This window comes from Otolemur garnettii, unplaced genomic scaffold, assembly GCF_000181295.1.
Source record: "Otolemur garnettii isolate 467f Iridium unplaced genomic scaffold, OtoGar3 scaffold00057, whole genome shotgun sequence".
Lineage (NCBI taxonomy): Eukaryota > Metazoa > Chordata > Mammalia > Primates > Galagidae > Otolemur > Otolemur garnettii.
Window position 1 is genome coordinate 5,837,672 of NW_003852452.1, and position 17,230 is coordinate 5,854,901.

Here is a 17,230-nt window from a genome sequence, read left to right on the forward strand (position 1 = left end):
GCTGATCAATTGAGGGTGCAAACACGAGAAGACAGTTTTCATCTTGTCACTATATAGACTGAATTAAAGCACTTTAAATACAAAGGTGAATGTTGATTGACTTACAGAAATAGGGTCCAATTTCAGGTACCCAAAGGAAAGGGGGGGATGGAAGGAGGAAAACATTGAGAGGCATTTGACAAGGGAAGGTTGTATTCCCCAGACAGCGCTGTCAAGTCGCTCTGTCGACAACACAAAGAAGAAAACAAATGAATTGGAGGTTGTGTGAATGTCACAAGACCGGAATATAAATACCTATGACACAGAGAAAGTAAATACCAGTAATACTCATTCTCACAGAATGTCTGAGGGTGGTACCGTCTAGCCATGACAAAATGAAAAGAAAGGATATAATATGTAGGTAAATCTCTAAGACGCTGGGCCAAGGTCTTTTATTCTTACCAACCCTCAAAAGGCACCACTGTAGGTACAAGAGGCCAAATCACGAAAACAAAGGCTAGGTGTGACACTCATACAGTTACAGAAAAGGATTTAGCATTCAGAGAACATTTCAACCCTGTTCGACTTTCTAACTCACAGGAGAGAATGCAGACTTCACTCTGTACGGACAAAAAATATTTCTGTGAAATATCTTTTACAGAAAGTGAAATTGAGGATGGTTTTCTCCTTACCTTAACCAAACTGTAGAAAAATAGGCTAAATGATGATGGTTGCCTTTTCTTTTTTCCATTAAAAATGCCACTTTAAGCTCTTCTTATCACTGTAGTTATCTGCCTGTATGTGGACTAAATCTTAACTAGCTCTTGGATGTGCTTGTGCCCTCTCGGTACTAGTTTTCCCAGTACCACCCACGTCCCATTGGGCTGAGTGATCTGACACCGCCTGTCTACCTCAGGCCAGGTGTCTGGTCCAAGGACAGCCTTCTTGAAAACCTAACTGCCCTTTTCCCGTCCCTTGGGCCTCACCTCAGCATGTCTAATGGGAGCTCCGGCCTGGACTCCAGGAGTGTTGTTCCAGATAGGCCTGGCGGGTCTCACTGCTTATTCACATGACCTCGCCTTCCTTGCCTGGGAAGCCGGAACACCGTGTCTTCCTGGCATGTCCATGTCCTCAGGAAACAAGACCCTTCATTGGATAGGGTATATCTGTTTCTCTCGCCACGGCCATAAAGGCTTCAGTTTTAGGTATTCAATAAATTGTTTTGGGTATTCAATAAATATCATCCTTTTAAAATATGTGTATGCTCAACACCAATAACTCTCTGATAAAGAAATCTTGGTACAAGCTGCAAAGCTGTAGGTGAGAAAATGAAAGCCCATCCCCCTCAGAATCTAATGTGTCCTTCCAGAAGGCCATGAACTCAAAATGTATTGAATCAATTGAAGCTCCATAGCAAATACCCTACAAAAGGACCCAGAAGTGAAGCTTCCAAGAATCCAAAAGGACAATCAGTTTCATAATTTTAGATATGACCTGATGTACCACCAGCTTTGTAAGAAATACACTTGAGAGGCTTTCTGTTCAAAAGATTCAAAGGTTCTTCACAACTGTGTGGCTTCGTTGGCCCTTTTCTGCCTTCACGAGGCTCTCTCTGGACAGGCCGGCATTTCCTATGGTTTCCAGCGCTTCCCATATGCTGATGACTAACAAACCCTCGTCTCCAGCCCGTGCTGGTTCCTGACTCCGGGCCCCTATGACTGAGCTCTGAGTCCACATGGGATTATCATTCTTCACGGCCCTTCTGCCCCTCCTCTTGTACCTTGTGTCTCTTTAAATGTCCACACCACCCAGGCGGCAGCTCAGGTCAGGTAGGCCGCTGAGCATCTCCCTGACCGCGCCCTCTCCTTTAGCCCTTACACCTAACCAGCCTTTAGAACCTCTGGACGTGGCGTCCTTACTGTCAGCCAAACACCCCCACTCTCCACCCCCACTTCTACCTGAGCACAGGCCCTCATCTGTTCTCCGTAGAAGAACAGTCTCCTGGTTGGTGTTCCCATCCCAAATATTGCCCCACTCAAGCCATTCTTCATAAATGGAAGACCATTGTAAAAAGCAAAGTTGATCACACCCTTCCCTTGCTTAAAATCTAGTTGAAATAAAAGTCCTTCGTGACTCCTTCCTGTCCGTCTCTGCAAACACATCTCCCGCCATTGCTGTCTTTCTCTGCACCGGACCTACAGGAATTCGGAATGTTAGTTCTGCATTTCTCCCTGCCTTAGCCCCTACTATTACTTTCTCTCTACCCAGAATGCCTTTCCTCACATCCTCCTTCTAACTAATTTTTGGTTATCCTTCAAAACCTGTCTTTCGCCAGGAAGTTTCCCCAAGTCTCCTTATAACAGACGTGGTTCTGGTCTTACGCTATGTGGCATCCTTACTCTCCATAGCACTGAGAGGTCCTTGGAGGCTGCATAGTTCTTGGAATAAGGGGCTAGGTTTTTTTCACTTCTCATCTCCCAGGTTATCCATTAGCACAGGTGTCTATGTGTGTCCTCAAAACAGTTCTCAACTGAATAAGTGAATGCCTTAGAAGGAGGACCTGTGTTCCATTTCTTTCTTTCTTTTTTTTTTTTTTTGAGACAGAGCCTCAAGCTATCCCCCTGGGTAGAGTGCCGTGGCATCACAGCTCACAGCAACCTCCAACTCCTGGGCTCAAGCGAGTCTCTTGCCTCTGCCTCCCAAGTAGCTGGGACCACAGGCGCCTGCCACAATGCCTGGCTATTTTTTGGTTGCAACCGTCATTGTTGTTTGGCGGGCCCGGGCTGGATTCGAACCCACCACCTTAGGTGTATGTGGCTGGTGCCTTAGCCACTTGAGCCACAGGCACCGAGCCCGGACCTGTGTTCCTATGCAACTTCTTGCTGGAGAACCAGGGCAAATGAAGGCAGCAAAGAGGTAGCTAGTGCTGACATGGGAGATTTTGTTCAAGTAGAGGCACCAGATCAGATTTTAAGAGGCTGATTAGTTAGGCCTGATTATTGGAATGTATCCTCTTTTAAAGACAAAAAGGAAAGTCTTGGCAATTGCCAACTTCAGCACAGCAGTCTCTGTGGACACAGATAGTTCTGAGGGAGGCGGCATGACATTGTACACCTGCAGACAGAAACTCCCTGGCGTGTGCTTAGGGATATAACAATCCCATAGAAACAGGTTTAGAAGCCTGGTTTGTCACCAAAAAAACAAAAAGGAGGTCTGTCTTCTGTTGTTTCAAGTACTGTAAATCCTGAATGTGAAAATGCATAGTAAACCCCTACAGGCCTCATCAAACTTACACCCCAATTGAGTATTTTTTAAAAGTAAGCTTTAAGAAAGAAATTCATCCTCAACTTGGAACGGTGGCCACACTAGGGCTTACACAAATAACTTCAGCATCACTAGCCTATCATCTGGCAGCCCTCTGCTGAAGAGCTGCCGCCCTGGGTCCTATCTGCTTTGTTTTCTCTCCAGACCTCTCCAGTCCGTGTTGGGCTCACATGTTGTAATGCTGTGGCTCTCTACTGCACATGTTATCTGCTGCTATTAACCACCAGCCAGTCCTGATGACAGAAAACGCTGGACACAGCCTGTACTAAAAGAAGGTTTGGCTTCTGGCTCCATGGTCCAGTAGAAATCCAAACAACTCTCAACTTGGGAACTGATGTGGGCACAGGCAGCCTATTGATTGTGTAACCAAGAAAGAATAGGCTAAATATATTACCTTAAAATGCTATGCTGGCTTTGCAAACAGAGCAAAGAGCTCTGCCACCCTAACAGGGATTGCCTGTAGTTCAAAGCTGGGTAGAAATGATGAGTATTACCGAACCGGCTGTTCCATGACCTGCTGGGTGACTCTCAGCCACCCTTCCCACATCTGCTCTCGGAAAATTGTGCCTATCAGAAAACGAAATTCTCTTGCTTATTTTTTCTGTGCAAAAATGAATGTGATAGATACACTTTGATTAGAAACTCCAAATCGTAGGTTTAAAAACTCCAGCCTCTGAAAAAGAAAATCCAGTGACTAACAAATCAAGTCTATCCTCCCTCAAAGTTGCTGCTCCCGGGCCAGCCTTCTTTCAGTCAGGCACATCCACCCTCTTTCCGTCACTGACTTGCGAACACTTGGAGGTCACTTTCTATTTCTCCCCCTCCAGCTTCCCCCATCAGTCACGCCATGGCCAATATGTATAGATTCTGCCTTTCCTATGCCTGTCCCCACCCTCCACTCTCTCTCTAAGTGTGCCTGCCACCAACTGGGCTCTGGCCCACCCGATAAATTACTCTTGCCTTGCTCAGATGAGTAAAAATAACATCCTGACGTTCTCATTGCCAACCCAACCCTACACCCCTGCCCATTTTCCTGAAACGTGTCTTAAATCAGGTCATTCTCCCAACAAAAACATGTTTAAGGGAAGGCCGTTTCTTAACCAACCCCACATCCTCAGATTTCCATCTCTCCATTTTTGCCTTGTATTTTACTATTTCAACCACAGGTGCGTTTTTGCTAGCCTTTTAGTGAATTCTTTGCGCAGGCCCACCTCTACCCTTTTGCTAATGCTGCTGCTGCTTTTTACCCGGGGCGACCTGGTTTGAATCCTGGTTCCATTATTTACTAGCTTCATGCCCCTGCTTTCTCATTAATAACGTGGGATCATAATAGCACCTACCTTACAGAGTTCTCTGACAGTTACAGAAGGAAATACGCACAGAGCCCCAGCATACAACATACGGCAGGTACTTAGCCGATGTTGCTGACCACTGATGGTATCGCTTTCAAATCCATCTCTTGAGTAAAGCCTTTTACGTTGCCCAACTCAAGGCCATTTCTTCCTCTTTATGTTCTTCTCTGAATAGCTTGCGACATACAATGTCCTACCTTAGAATAGTGTGTGCACTCTTTCGGCCTGTCCTGTCCTATAAACTGATTAAACTTGAGTAAACTTGATTCATCATTGTATACTCTAAGGACTTTATACGGCACTGGTGCACCAAAAGGACTTAATACGTACTGGCTAAGTCAAAATAAATTGATTTAACTATTTTAACAGATGTATTCCACACATTGAGGGGGAAAAGTAGCACCTAAAGGTAAGTAAACAAATGGCCAGCTTGATCACGTGGGTGGCCTCTGGTGAAAGACACTGATCCGTGTCATCCGCCAGCATGACTTGCCCTGGTAACATCCCTTCTTCCCTCTTCTCCATCGCAGGTCTGCTTAGTGGCCTATCTTGGCTTGTTTATGCTTTGTGTCTCATATCAAGTGGACGAGCGGACATGTATCCAGTTTTCTATGAAAGTAAGTTATGATTTTCCTTTCCCTTGTATATCACATAGAAAAAATCCAAGTGTAAAAGACAGGAAAGCCTTTTTAAGGGGCTTGCGTATCTGATCAGTCTAGAAATTGTATTTGTAGGCAGGCTAAAAAATGTTTAAGAGGGCATCCGTCCAAACCCCAAAGGTAATGCTGATTTTTTTTGAAGTCTTAATTTCCATGAACTTGGTTGGCATGGAGGACATGAAGTCTGCCCTTCAATGTCCTTAAAAGGAATATTGAAAATTCATCAGTTCAACAAAACACTTGGCCGGGGGAGAAGGTGTCTCTTTTAGCACCCACTTCCATATCTTGGGGGTTATTGGGAATATTTTAATAATGAAGCAGTCTAAGTGTATTTCCTCTTGTAGGTGGGATCACTGAGACAGAAAAAGTACATTGGGTGCATCCAAAAGATCCGTGCCAAGAATCTCAGGGCAAAGCGGGGACTGGAATATGCAGGGTTTGGCAAGTGCCTGTGTGTCTTTCATCTGCGTGTATTTTTTTCTCTGTTAGGGACAGTGCATTTGGTTGGAGCCAATTCAAGTACACAGTATATTCACTGCACAATAGAATCTACCCCAAAGGGAAAGACAGACACACCCTTTCAGAGTTTAAGGACATAAAAAACTGAACTTAGCAATCAGAGCTAGGAAAAATCAAATTTCTGCATTTGCTCTCAGCTACTGAAACAGAATATAAAAAGCTTTCTGTGTTTTGGGGAGGGGGATCCACATCGTTTACTTTTCTTCTACAAGAAAATATATAAAAACTAGATATTCTTTTGTTTACTACAAGAAAGCACAGAGCATAAGAGTAAGTTAATGCTATTTTTTTGGAAACTACTAAGATGAAAAAAAGATGCGTTGGAATTTCTAGCATAATCGAAGCTCTTGACATTAAAAAAGCAAAGTGCTGATATTTTTAAAATCATGCTGCAAACAGGAATTTGGGGAATTTGAACATTTACATTTTCTTAAAAAAGCAGGTCACACAAAATAGATGATGTGATCCTATAGAAAAAAAAATGTGTGTGGAAAAGTCGTCTATGAATGGTGGGATTCTACCTACATTTTGTAGTTTTTCTCTAACTTTGAAATGTTTGTTCTCCAGTAGTTATACATAACTAATTAAAAATTGTTAGAGGCTATTTTTTTTTTCAGTTATTGGTCAGGGCGAGGTTTGAACCAGCCATCTCTGGTATATGGGGCCGCGTCCTACTCCTCGAGCCCCAGGCGCGGTGGGATAGATGCTATTTTTAAAAACTGATACAGTAAGAATTTTGGTGGATATGCCTACATTGAGAATTTTACTTTTTTTCCTGAGGACTTTCCTTAACAGAAGGTCAGGTAGGGTAGACATTAGTTGGTGTTTACTTTTTTTGTAAAGGTCTGATTCAACAGCAAGGCTTGGTGATTAGGGAAAAAAAAAGCCATAAAGCCTAGTGAGAAATGGCTTGTTAAATTATAGGAACTTCATTCAATAGGTGAAAAACAACCTAAAACTAGGTTTTCATCCATTTATGTCAAACGCCCTCCTTCCCTGTGCTCCCCACCCCATGATGATCCCCAAAAGCAGCAGAGGCAAAAGCGTCAGTTTCAGAGAGGCCCCCAAAGCCACCTCCAAATCGGTACCTTTAAAATAAGGAGCAAGAGAAAGAAAGAAAGAAGAAAGGAAAAAACGCAAAAACAAGCCCCTGCCAATGTCAGCCAGGCTGAGAATTCCCCGCCAGGAAGATCTCATTAGCTGCCTCTTTTTCCCCACCTGTGACAGACATTGACAAATACTGAGGCTCTTTTCTCGTCTCCTGAACGTGACCTTTGGTGACGCTTGCTGCCAGCTCTCTAAGGTCGCGCTCTGCATTATCACCGGGTTGAAAGTGGGCTTAAAGCCATGTCCAGGTTTTCCAGGGACACCCCAGGGTCCTGCTGACCTCCCTCATGCTTCTCACGCCTTGGGGGGCGGGGGGAGTGAGGGGGACATGAAATGCACCGTCACAGGGGTTTCTCATCCCGAGAGCTGCGTTTCACTGCCCCGTCTTGGCACCTTTCCTAAGCTTTTTGGGGAGGATTTATTTCCTCCTGTTGAATGACCAGATAGCCGGGCAAGCAGGCAGGCCTTGATGACAGTCTCGTTGTGATCTGCACAGACAATAGCCACGGGCTCTTCTCTTTTCCTCCCAAGCTGGAACAGTCCTCTCTGGCGGCTGCCTCTTGGCAGGTCCCCAAGGCCACCACGCGCTCCTTCTTTCTCCATCCCCGCCCCCCTGGGGGGTGGGGATGACTGGGCCGCGGTCGCACCTCCCGCCCTTCCTCGTGGCCCAGCTTTCTCGGCGCTCACCTGGAGGCTCCGAAACGTGTCGGGGTCATGTGCTTGCGGGAACTTTCCGGGCACACTCCCTCCCGCCCACATCCAGGAGGCCCCTGGGCGGCCCCGGCGAGCCTCCCCCACGGGCGGCGAGCTGCACAGGGCCCTCACCATCCAGGCCACCGGGGAAGGTAATTAAATCGAAGCAGAACCACCCTCCTCCCGAAGCCACCGAACGTGAAAGCTGCAGCCGGGTACCAATTAGAGGCAGCGAGCGCGGGCGGGGACGCGCCGGGCGCTGCGGTTACATAAGCGCCCGGGGCCCGCGCCCCCGCCCGCGGCGCAGCGCCAGACTGATGGGCTGGCACCCGCGAGACAGATGCCTCCTGCGCCCCGCGTTTATCAGGATAGATTCGCTCGGATTCCCAAGGTCATCGTAAACACTTTCACAGCTAGTTTATTCGTGCTGTGTAGGTAAAGCGAGCCACTTGATTTTAAATTACAGATTCCAACCCAGAAGCTTGTTGCTGTCAGATGGGTTAAAAGCCATACAGGAAAAATGCTACAGCGCCGCGGATGTAGCCCACGGGCTTTGGGGGAGCCAATATATATTTGTCCTAAAATGGATAGGAAGCTTGATTCTGCACCCCCACCCCCTTCCTTGGCCTGACGTTTTCTCCGAATGGCAGAAGCCCAGTCACTGTGTGTGAGGTGCGCTGGTGTAAATGTCCCCCGCCTCCTTGCATTCAGGGAAGCTCGGGGCACGGTTTTTCTTTGTGCTCTTGCTGACTTAGAGCATATTTAAACGGCTCAATTAAAACGGAGCAAGCACTGTGTTTGTGTAAATGTTTACATCCTTCCTACAAACCAAGCATGCACTGTTACTTCCACACGACAGAAAATAAGGCAAAGCCAGTTGTGAGTTGATTATTCCTGAGTCCTGAGACCTGGCAGCTCTTCCCATCTCTACTAATTTATTTATGTATTTATTTCCCGAATGCTTAAATAGTGCTGTTACTGTACCAGACACTGTTCTAAGCTGTCTACAGACATACAGTCTTTGGGTCCTTATCATGATCCTATGAAATAGGTGCTATCATCATCATCCTGCCAAGTTTACAGATAAAGAAATATAGACCCACAAGGATTGATTAATTTAAAGGACCGCAGCTAGTGAGGACAGAACCCAGATTCCAACCCAGGCAATCTGGCTCCTTGGTTTATGCTCTTAATCATCACCCAGTACTGCTGTGCGCTTGTTAAACAGCCTTGGGGAAATCTTTTATCTCTGAGCCAAAAAGTCATCTTTTAAAAATAGACAAAATTCCCGTTTTCCGGCAAATGTATTTTTGTGGCTATCATGAGAAGATAAAATATTTTGTAACTATTTGGATTACTTGCAGATTGAGAATGAGGGATTATTGTCATTGCTTTGAGATACTGCCCCAGTGAATGTTACAGAAATCTGCTAAGGATGTGTGTGTGTTGGAATTACGGGGGTTACGACAAGACCCCACACCCTGCCCCACCCCATCCACTGATAGCAATAAAACATGTAGAGAAAACTCCAATTTGGAGCCATTCTATTAAGCAACGACTGCCAGGTAGGAAATGATCTTTTTAACTTGGGCCCTTCCCTGCTAGCTAGAAGACATACCAATGTTCCCAGAGCAAATAATCCCCAGTTCTCTACTGGCTGCTCTGGAAATGCAGATACAAGGGGCATTGCCTGTGGCTCAAAGGAGTAGGGCGCCAGCCCCATATGCCAGAGGTAGTGGGTTCAAACCCAGCCCCGGCCAAAAACTGCAAAAAATAAAAATAAAAAATAAAAAAAATAACAAGAGGCATATACGCACAGCCAGCACCATTTCACTTGGCTCTTGGCACCAAGAATTTGAAGTCAATCATCAAGCCTGAATATCTCAGAGCAACCCAGAATAGTTCCTATATTTTGCCCTACTAGCCCCACAAAATAAGACCATATTTTTTAACCTAAGCACTCCAATTTTTGCATAGAGTCAGTGAAAATGTTGGGGACAGGATGCAGGCAGTACTCTATGACAAATTAAATATTTCCTTTTAGCATTTATATTGGTGCTCCATTGTATTTATCTGGTTCCCTTCCTCCAAGGAACACTAAATTTGGTGAGTATACCTCTTGTTATGTTCCTGAGATTAGGACATGTCTCTATAAACTGTTCCACAGATGGAGATATTTGGGTTATATCTGACAACTCTTCAAATGACTTGAAAATGAAAAACTGTGTGTGTGTGTTTAAGATATCTTCGGTGAGAAGATCTAAAGAATCCATGCACTCTTTGGTTAAGACAATGGTTCTCAAACTTCCTAATGCCACGGCCCTTAATACAGTTCCTGTGGGTTGTGACCCACAGGTGGAGAACCGCTGGATTAAGACATAGTAAGGTGTATTAAGACAAAAATTCCTTTCCCCAGTTCCACTCTCTTCCAGTGACTTCGGATATATGGTCAAGCATTGTGTGACCTCTGATAGATTCCCTTCCAGACAAAGCAGATATATGCTTAGGGCAGCAGTAGTCAGTATACCACAGACGTGCACACACGTGCCCCATTCAAGAAAGAGAAAATATAAAATTGTAAGTTCAGTGTTCCGTATCTAAGATTTGAAATATTTGACACTGTCATTGTGTGGAAAATCACTCACTGGGAGGACTTTTGTACACCTATTTTGTAGTTTCACGTGTTTTTATTTTGAATTATAAATAATTATAATTAATTATATTTATATTATGGTATATACTAATATTAATATAATTAACTATATAATAATTATTACTATTAGAAGTGAGAGAAGAACATCAGATTTTTTCAAGCCACTTTAATCTGAGCCTAGAAATGACTAGAATCCTTCTTTGGGACATTCTGATTCACCAGAATTGTAAAGAACAACTTTTGACTGTGGTAACACAGATCTTGCCCTGAGAGCTATGTACACTAGTTCCCAAAGCTGGAGACTCTGATCCTTACCCAGAACCCCTGCAAGTAGATCATTCAGAGAAATGTTTCCAATAGGTATCCATCACAAAACATGGCTTGTGCTGTAAAACATATTTTACTGTGACCCTGTCAATGAATAATCATAATTTTTGATCAAAATAGTTCAGATGTCAGAGATTCCACAGTCTTCAGCAGCAGAGCGAAAACTTTCATCAGACTTTTCCAGTCCCGAGGCTAACACGGAGGCCAACAGTATTCAAAACTTTGGTGGCCAACGTACCGTTTAGAGCTTATTTTCACACTCAGGAACTGTGTAGTTATAGCTGGTTTGGGGATAAGTTTCACAGGTGATGAAGCTGGCATCATGCCTCTTGCCTTCTGGAGTCATAATTTTTTTTCTCAGCCACCTCTTGGTGGGGACTCTGGCATTCACTCACGGATACAGTTAGGGAAACATTATATTGAAGATAGCTTTATTACTATTATTATTAACCTGCCTTGTAAGTTTACCAATGTTTGTTAATTTTGGCCAATACAATGTTTACATTACAGAAATCCATTCTTGACGTCCTAATCTTGTCTTAATCTTAATATCAGCAGTTCTTGAGGTCACAATCAACACAGTGTGTCATCTGAGCATAGCTAGCTTGCTTGGGATTACTGTATCTAGACATAAACATCCCACGATCAGACGAATACAGTTGTCACAATTGATGAAAAGGGCTCAACACCTGGATGGGAAATGAAGATGGGAGCAGGGTTTAAGAATTGCTCACTGGTAAATAAATAGGGACCCATCTCCACATGTCTGGGGAGAGACAGCCCCTCTATCCGGGAATTTCTGGGAGGGAAGACAAATAACAGTTTTGATTAATTAGCGTTGCAAATAGTCATCCAGTGTTCTTTGTAACCAGAAAGGTTTTCTTGTGCTTTCTTGCAGCTGCTGTACTTCCTGCTGAGTGCCCTCGGCCTGATGGTCTGCGTGCTGGCTGTGGCCTTTGCTGCCCACCACTATGTGCAGCTCACACAGTTTACCTGTGAGACCACACTTGACTCCTGCCAGTGCAAACTGGCCTCTTCCTCAGAGCCACTCAGCAGGACCTTTGTGTACCAGGATGTGCCTGACTGTTCCAGCATCACTGGCACTTTCAAACTCTTCTTACTCATCCAGATGATTCTGAACTTGCTCTGTGGCCTCGTGTGCTTGTTGGCCTGCTTTGTGATGTGGAAACATAGGTACCAGGTCTTTTATGTGGGTGTCAGGATGTGCTCCCTAACAACTTCCGAAAGCCAGCAGCAAAAGGTCTAAAAACATTCTTGCTCCGAGTGGGGAGAGAAAACAGCACCCTCACTAGCCGAGGTTAAAAAAAAAAAAAAATTTTTTTTTAAAGAAAGGAATAAAAGCCTTTTGACAATACATAATATTCATTGTTCAAAATGAATATTTTTATATTTTTCAAGAAATAAAAGAGCATTTTCTTAGGTTTCTATTGTATTTTTAAACCAACACTCTTAGGGAGAAAACAAGACCCAAATTGGTTTGGGGATGTTAAAAGTTAAAAAAAGAACACTGAACAGGGAAAAATGGCGTAGATCTGTCTTTACTGTCTGGAGTGCACTCCTATTACTCATTTTATCCATTACTTACATAATCTTCTTTCCTATTAGTGCGCTTGGCTGATGGGAATTGTGAATTTCAGGCCCACTTGCTAAATTCTGCGGTGTCCACTTCTGATCCCACCTCCCGCCATTACCTCACTGCGTCTTGAAGAAAGGCAGGTGGTGGGGGAAGAGCTGTCTGTCCAGGTGGAAGCTCCTTGTTTTCCCTCTCAGAAATGTCTTCAAGGCATGAACTAGCTTAAAGGAGCAGAGCAGAAAAGGATGGAGCTGTGCAAAAGACAAGTAATTATAAACACCTGGTTGGGGGGGGTTACCCTCTCTGCTGCAGCTCCCTTAGTTTGGCTGTGTGAATAGACAACTTGCTAAATGCTTTGCAGAACTGTTCTCAATATCTGAAAGAGGGTAGTAGTTGTATTCTTAATGATGTAGAAGGTTTAAAAATAATTACATTATGCTTCTATTCTATCGTCTAAAACAAATCATTAAAACTAATTTCTAGCTAATTGTTAATTATAATTATGCTCAGAAGTCTATTTAACGAGCTCTGACTATACTTCTGCGGCACTGTCGGTGTTAAGAGAAATTACTCTCACAAGAGAAGAGGCCTAAAGATGTTTTTTCTTCTGAAAGCCAAGCGCCACAAGGAAAAAAAAATTATTAATAGCTTAGGTGAAAAATAAAACAAGAGCATGGGTAATAGGAAATGTTGGTACCAAGAGCACATTTGTGATAGGCTGAAAAGGACTCCTCTTGGCAACCAAGGGTGCTGGAGGCAGATTGGGTAATGCTGATGTGTTCCATTCACGAAACTGTATCGTTATTTTTAATAATCCCATTACTTGCATGCTCCCTCAACCTGTGCGTAATGGTTTGATGATCTTGTTTGTGCAGTATGTTCATTGACTTGGGGTGTATTTTGTTTGGTTTTGTTGTTAAATGATTGTAACTTAAAGCACAAGTACCCCATGGTGGGAAACTTCTCTCTGTTAACTGTTACATTCTGAGCTATATGAGCGTATTCAGGAAGGAGCTGAAAATAGAAATACGTGCAGCATAAATGTTATCAAGGGCTTTCTCTATTAGCAGGCTGTCTGTGGAAGGCGCAAATTTGAGATAACAATTGAGCTCAGTTTGCCTCTCTACATTGCCCACTGATATACCTCACTAATCATGAAATTTTAGCCTAAAAGAAAAACATTTTCTTGTTTGCCTTAGAAGAAAGATGAATAATTCCATTGACCGCAGTAATGGTGTCAGTTTCCGCACAATATAAATATCCAAGTAAAAAAGGAAAAGATTAAGTCAGTAATCTGGAGGACTGTAAATACCTTTTATGTCCTCCAGATCAAACACCTGATTAACAGATGTTAAAACCTTTTTATGTTTTTGGCCTGCTTTAAAAATGGCCTTCCTACGCATTAGCTCAGGTCAAGAAGGCACGTTGGAGAGCTTAGTGGACACATCTCTGGAGCAGAAAAATTCTGTCGACAGAATACCCGGCATCCTGATGAGGACCCGAAAAATAGTGTGTGCCCAGTAAAACGATACACCAATAACTGAATCCGTGTGATTTTTGATAGGGTTTCCTACATAAAGAAGAAAATGACCAAGAATCTGGAATTTGTAGGCTGTATGTAAAAGAATAAGAGTGTAGTGCTGCTAACACTAGTTACCACGAATCAGGCGCCACTGAAAGCGCATCCTATTTAACAACTTTTTATAGCCACCGCAATGGGTTTTTATATTAAACAATTAAGATTATCCACATCATGAAGGTGCTCTATGCTTTTCAAGCGATTCACGGGGTATTTCGAATGATAGACTAGTTTATGTGCTTCCTTTTTTAAAATAATGGCAACCCATAAGAGCTGACATGGTAATAAGCTTTATAACAGTCAGGGCATAGATGGATGGGGCATATGTGGGGATTTTACTATTATACGATCAAATCATTCTTAAATCCCCGAAGAGAGAAAAAAGTCATAAGTGGATGGAAGGAACAAAACAAAAAAGACAGAAAGAAAAAAGATTCCTTTGCTGTGAGCTCACTGTATATCGATATGTGTAAGAATTGTGTTTTATGAATAACAGCTTTGGGCTGGATTTGAAGTATTTTGATGTTGTGTTTTGCAAATATTGAAGTTACAATAAAGGCAACAGAAAAGGAACAGATACACAGCTTTACACTTAGCAAAATGTTACATTTGAAATCTGACAGGGAGCCAAGATGGTGACTGTCTCTTCTAAACCATAAAACAGTAAGATTTGCGCAATCTCCTCCTCCTCTTCCACCTCCTTCAGGAGAATTAAATGAATCAAGACTTTGGAAAGAGGGGGAACAGCCGGGTCTTGGCAGTACTTGAAATAGGAGGAATACAGCAGCCTGAATGTACAGACTTTGTAAGCAAGCCCACTCGATCGGTCTATGCCTTCACGTGACCACCATCTGTGCCTCCCTCGCGCCATCCAAATTCGTGTAGGCTGCTCCTTGGAGCCATGCCTAAAAATATAGCTACACCAGAGCCCTAGAAACTGTAGTCAAGTAACAGGCCTAACTTTTTTTCCTCTTTGGCTTAAAAGTGTATATGATCTCTTCTCTGGGGTTTCCAGCTGCATACATCAGCGATTGTTCGGACGGTGAGAACCCATTGTATATGTATTTTTCTATTCCTGTCCAGGGCATCAGAATCTTTTAATATTCTTGTACTTCCCTTGTGGTGTGCAGTATATCTGGAATATGTTTATGAAATTTTACTGAAGGGCGGGATAAAGGACAGTAGTGGGGTGGTTATTTAAAGATAATCAGAAATAAACTTAAAAGCTGCCCTGCAAAACCAATCACTTCTTATCAGGAAGCACACCTTTATCCAGTATTTTCTAGTGATTGTCTCTGAACTGTTGCTGTGTGGCCATAAATTTCTGTAAATCGTGTTGGCTGTCAGGCCAACTCAAAGAGCCATACTCAAAGAGCTCTATCAGGCTTTATGTTGTACATTCAGCATAGCGTTAAAAAGAACTAATGGCCAAATATGTTGACTCACAGTGGAAACATTCGTTTGGATGAAGAATTCGTGGTTAGCCTTTGAAATGAATACCTTGATCCGTTTCTTTTGATTTCCCAGTACTTTATTATCTCAAATGGTTATTATCCCCTTCAAAAATACTAGTCTGTAGTTTGGTGTTGTGGTTTCATTCTTCAGGCATTAATCAAACAGCAAATGGAAAATGAAGCGACTCTACGTGTTCGAGGTGGTTGTTTTTAAAGGGGTTGTGAATAATGCAGATTTCTTTATTAATAAACTTTTCATAATCCTAGAAAACACTGTGTCTGCATGTGCATTAAAATGAGTGTACATTACCCATGAATTGGTACCCATAAAATCTCTCCGGTTAGTGTTTATTTCAAAAACATGCTTTTGGAAGAGGCAAAAACTGACATTCATTTGGAATCCTTTGTTCCAGGGACTGTGTCTGTTTTGGTACTCTGCATCCCTGGTAGAAGTCAAGGTTGCAATTGTTCCCAAAGCTAAAATTGGAAACAAATCTTGTGAAAGGCACCCAAAATGCTGATTCTCAATTTTATATCTAGTGATGTCAAAGTGATCAGATGCATAGTGAGTGCCACATGTGCAGTCACAGTCTCTACTTCATTATAAAGAAAAACTGACAGCCTTTTCCATTTCCTTTCTGAACCCAAGAACCTCCTCTTACCAACTCTAGGGCAATTTAAATAGTTGATTATATTGAAAAAACATGCAGTGGTTCTTTTTCTTTTATGAAGTTAGACAATCTTGTAGAATGCAGAAAGAAAGGGATTAACAATTTAGGACGCAAACTCTGAGCTGGGTCTCCTATCCTTAATGGGAAGGCTGTAGGTCCTAGAGTTGGAAATCTGGCTGACACTTACTGCCTCTGTAACTTTGTAAAGCCATTCAGTCCCCTCCTATGCAAAGCTGAGAAAAATATAACTGCCTCCTAGCATGATAGAGAAGGTTAAATGAAATAGCACTTAGAGTGCCTGGCTCATCAAGGGTGCTAACGCGCATTTGGGTTCCCCTTCCATAGCCAGGTTGTATGTAGCTTCTGCTCCATGCACGCTCCCGTCCCTCATCAAACTGGGAAGGAGTCCTGCTTTGCTGTTCCCTTCTGTGACTCTCTATTCTGAAACATTTTGCTTTTAAAATAAGACAGCATCGACATTTACTGATAAACATAGATGTATTTGCTGGTTGGATTCCTGTGTATTGGTTTACACAGCTGGGTGTCTCTTCTCTTGACTGTGCCCATCTTCTCTCGGGTCTTGTCCCAGGCAGAAGTAAAACTTGAGCCATTTCTCCTGTTTTTCGGGTAACTTGTAACTTAAGGTTATAGAAGCATGTTTAAGCTCGACTTTTCAAAACAAATCTTCATTGAATTTGTGTACATTATCAGTCCACTGTGTTTAGGTTATAATGAACAGTCCCTTATTTACTTAAAAGTGAATCCCATTAGGCACTTTTGGAATGCTTGACTCTGTAGGTCACGGATTCTCATTCAGGAATTACAAAAGCTTGACTTTTGAGGGGAGTCAGAAAATGGCATGTGAAGCTTCATTCTCCAAGCTGGATATGAAAACATTAACATGAATCTTTATTTTCAAGGAAATTTAGCTGTCAAAGTTATACAGCCAGTAATCTGTATTTTCCCTTGATAGAGCTTATCTTAGCAGGTCATGATAAATGATTATTTAAATCTTTTGTAAGTTAGTCTTTATAAAGTATAGGACTAATAGTAGATATTATACTCTAAAAAGTCAGATTATGAGTAAGTGAAAAAAAAAAAAACCTAATATACAGGGATGCCAGCACAGAGATAACAATTTATTCTTTCATTTCTCCAACAAGTGTTTATTGATGCCTTCCAAAGCACAGATAGATACTTAGAGGAAGTCCTTTTTAGCTTGAAGAAGGTCATTAGCAAGAGTCTTTAATCAAAGGGATGTGGACGTGTATTCATCTGTTATGCTTGGGGAACAGCAGATACTGCAACAATAATCCAAA

At 42.7% G+C, this 17,230-nt stretch overlaps 1 protein-coding gene across 1 annotated transcript in view; it reads left to right on the forward strand.

Annotated features, from left to right (window-relative positions):
- Positions 1 to 11,953, forward strand: part of SSPN (sarcospan) — a 35,064-nt gene extending 23,111 nt beyond the window's left edge. Inside the window, exons 2-3 of the mRNA XM_003792466.2 lie at positions 5,186 to 5,272; positions 11,512 to 11,953. Coding sequence (XP_003792514.1) covers positions 5,186 to 5,272; positions 11,512 to 11,880 — 456 coding nt within the window. The 3' untranslated portion in view covers positions 11,881 to 11,953. The remainder of the gene's footprint in view (positions 1 to 5,185; positions 5,273 to 11,511) is intronic.
- Positions 11,954 to 17,230: the final 5,277 nt, after the last annotated feature.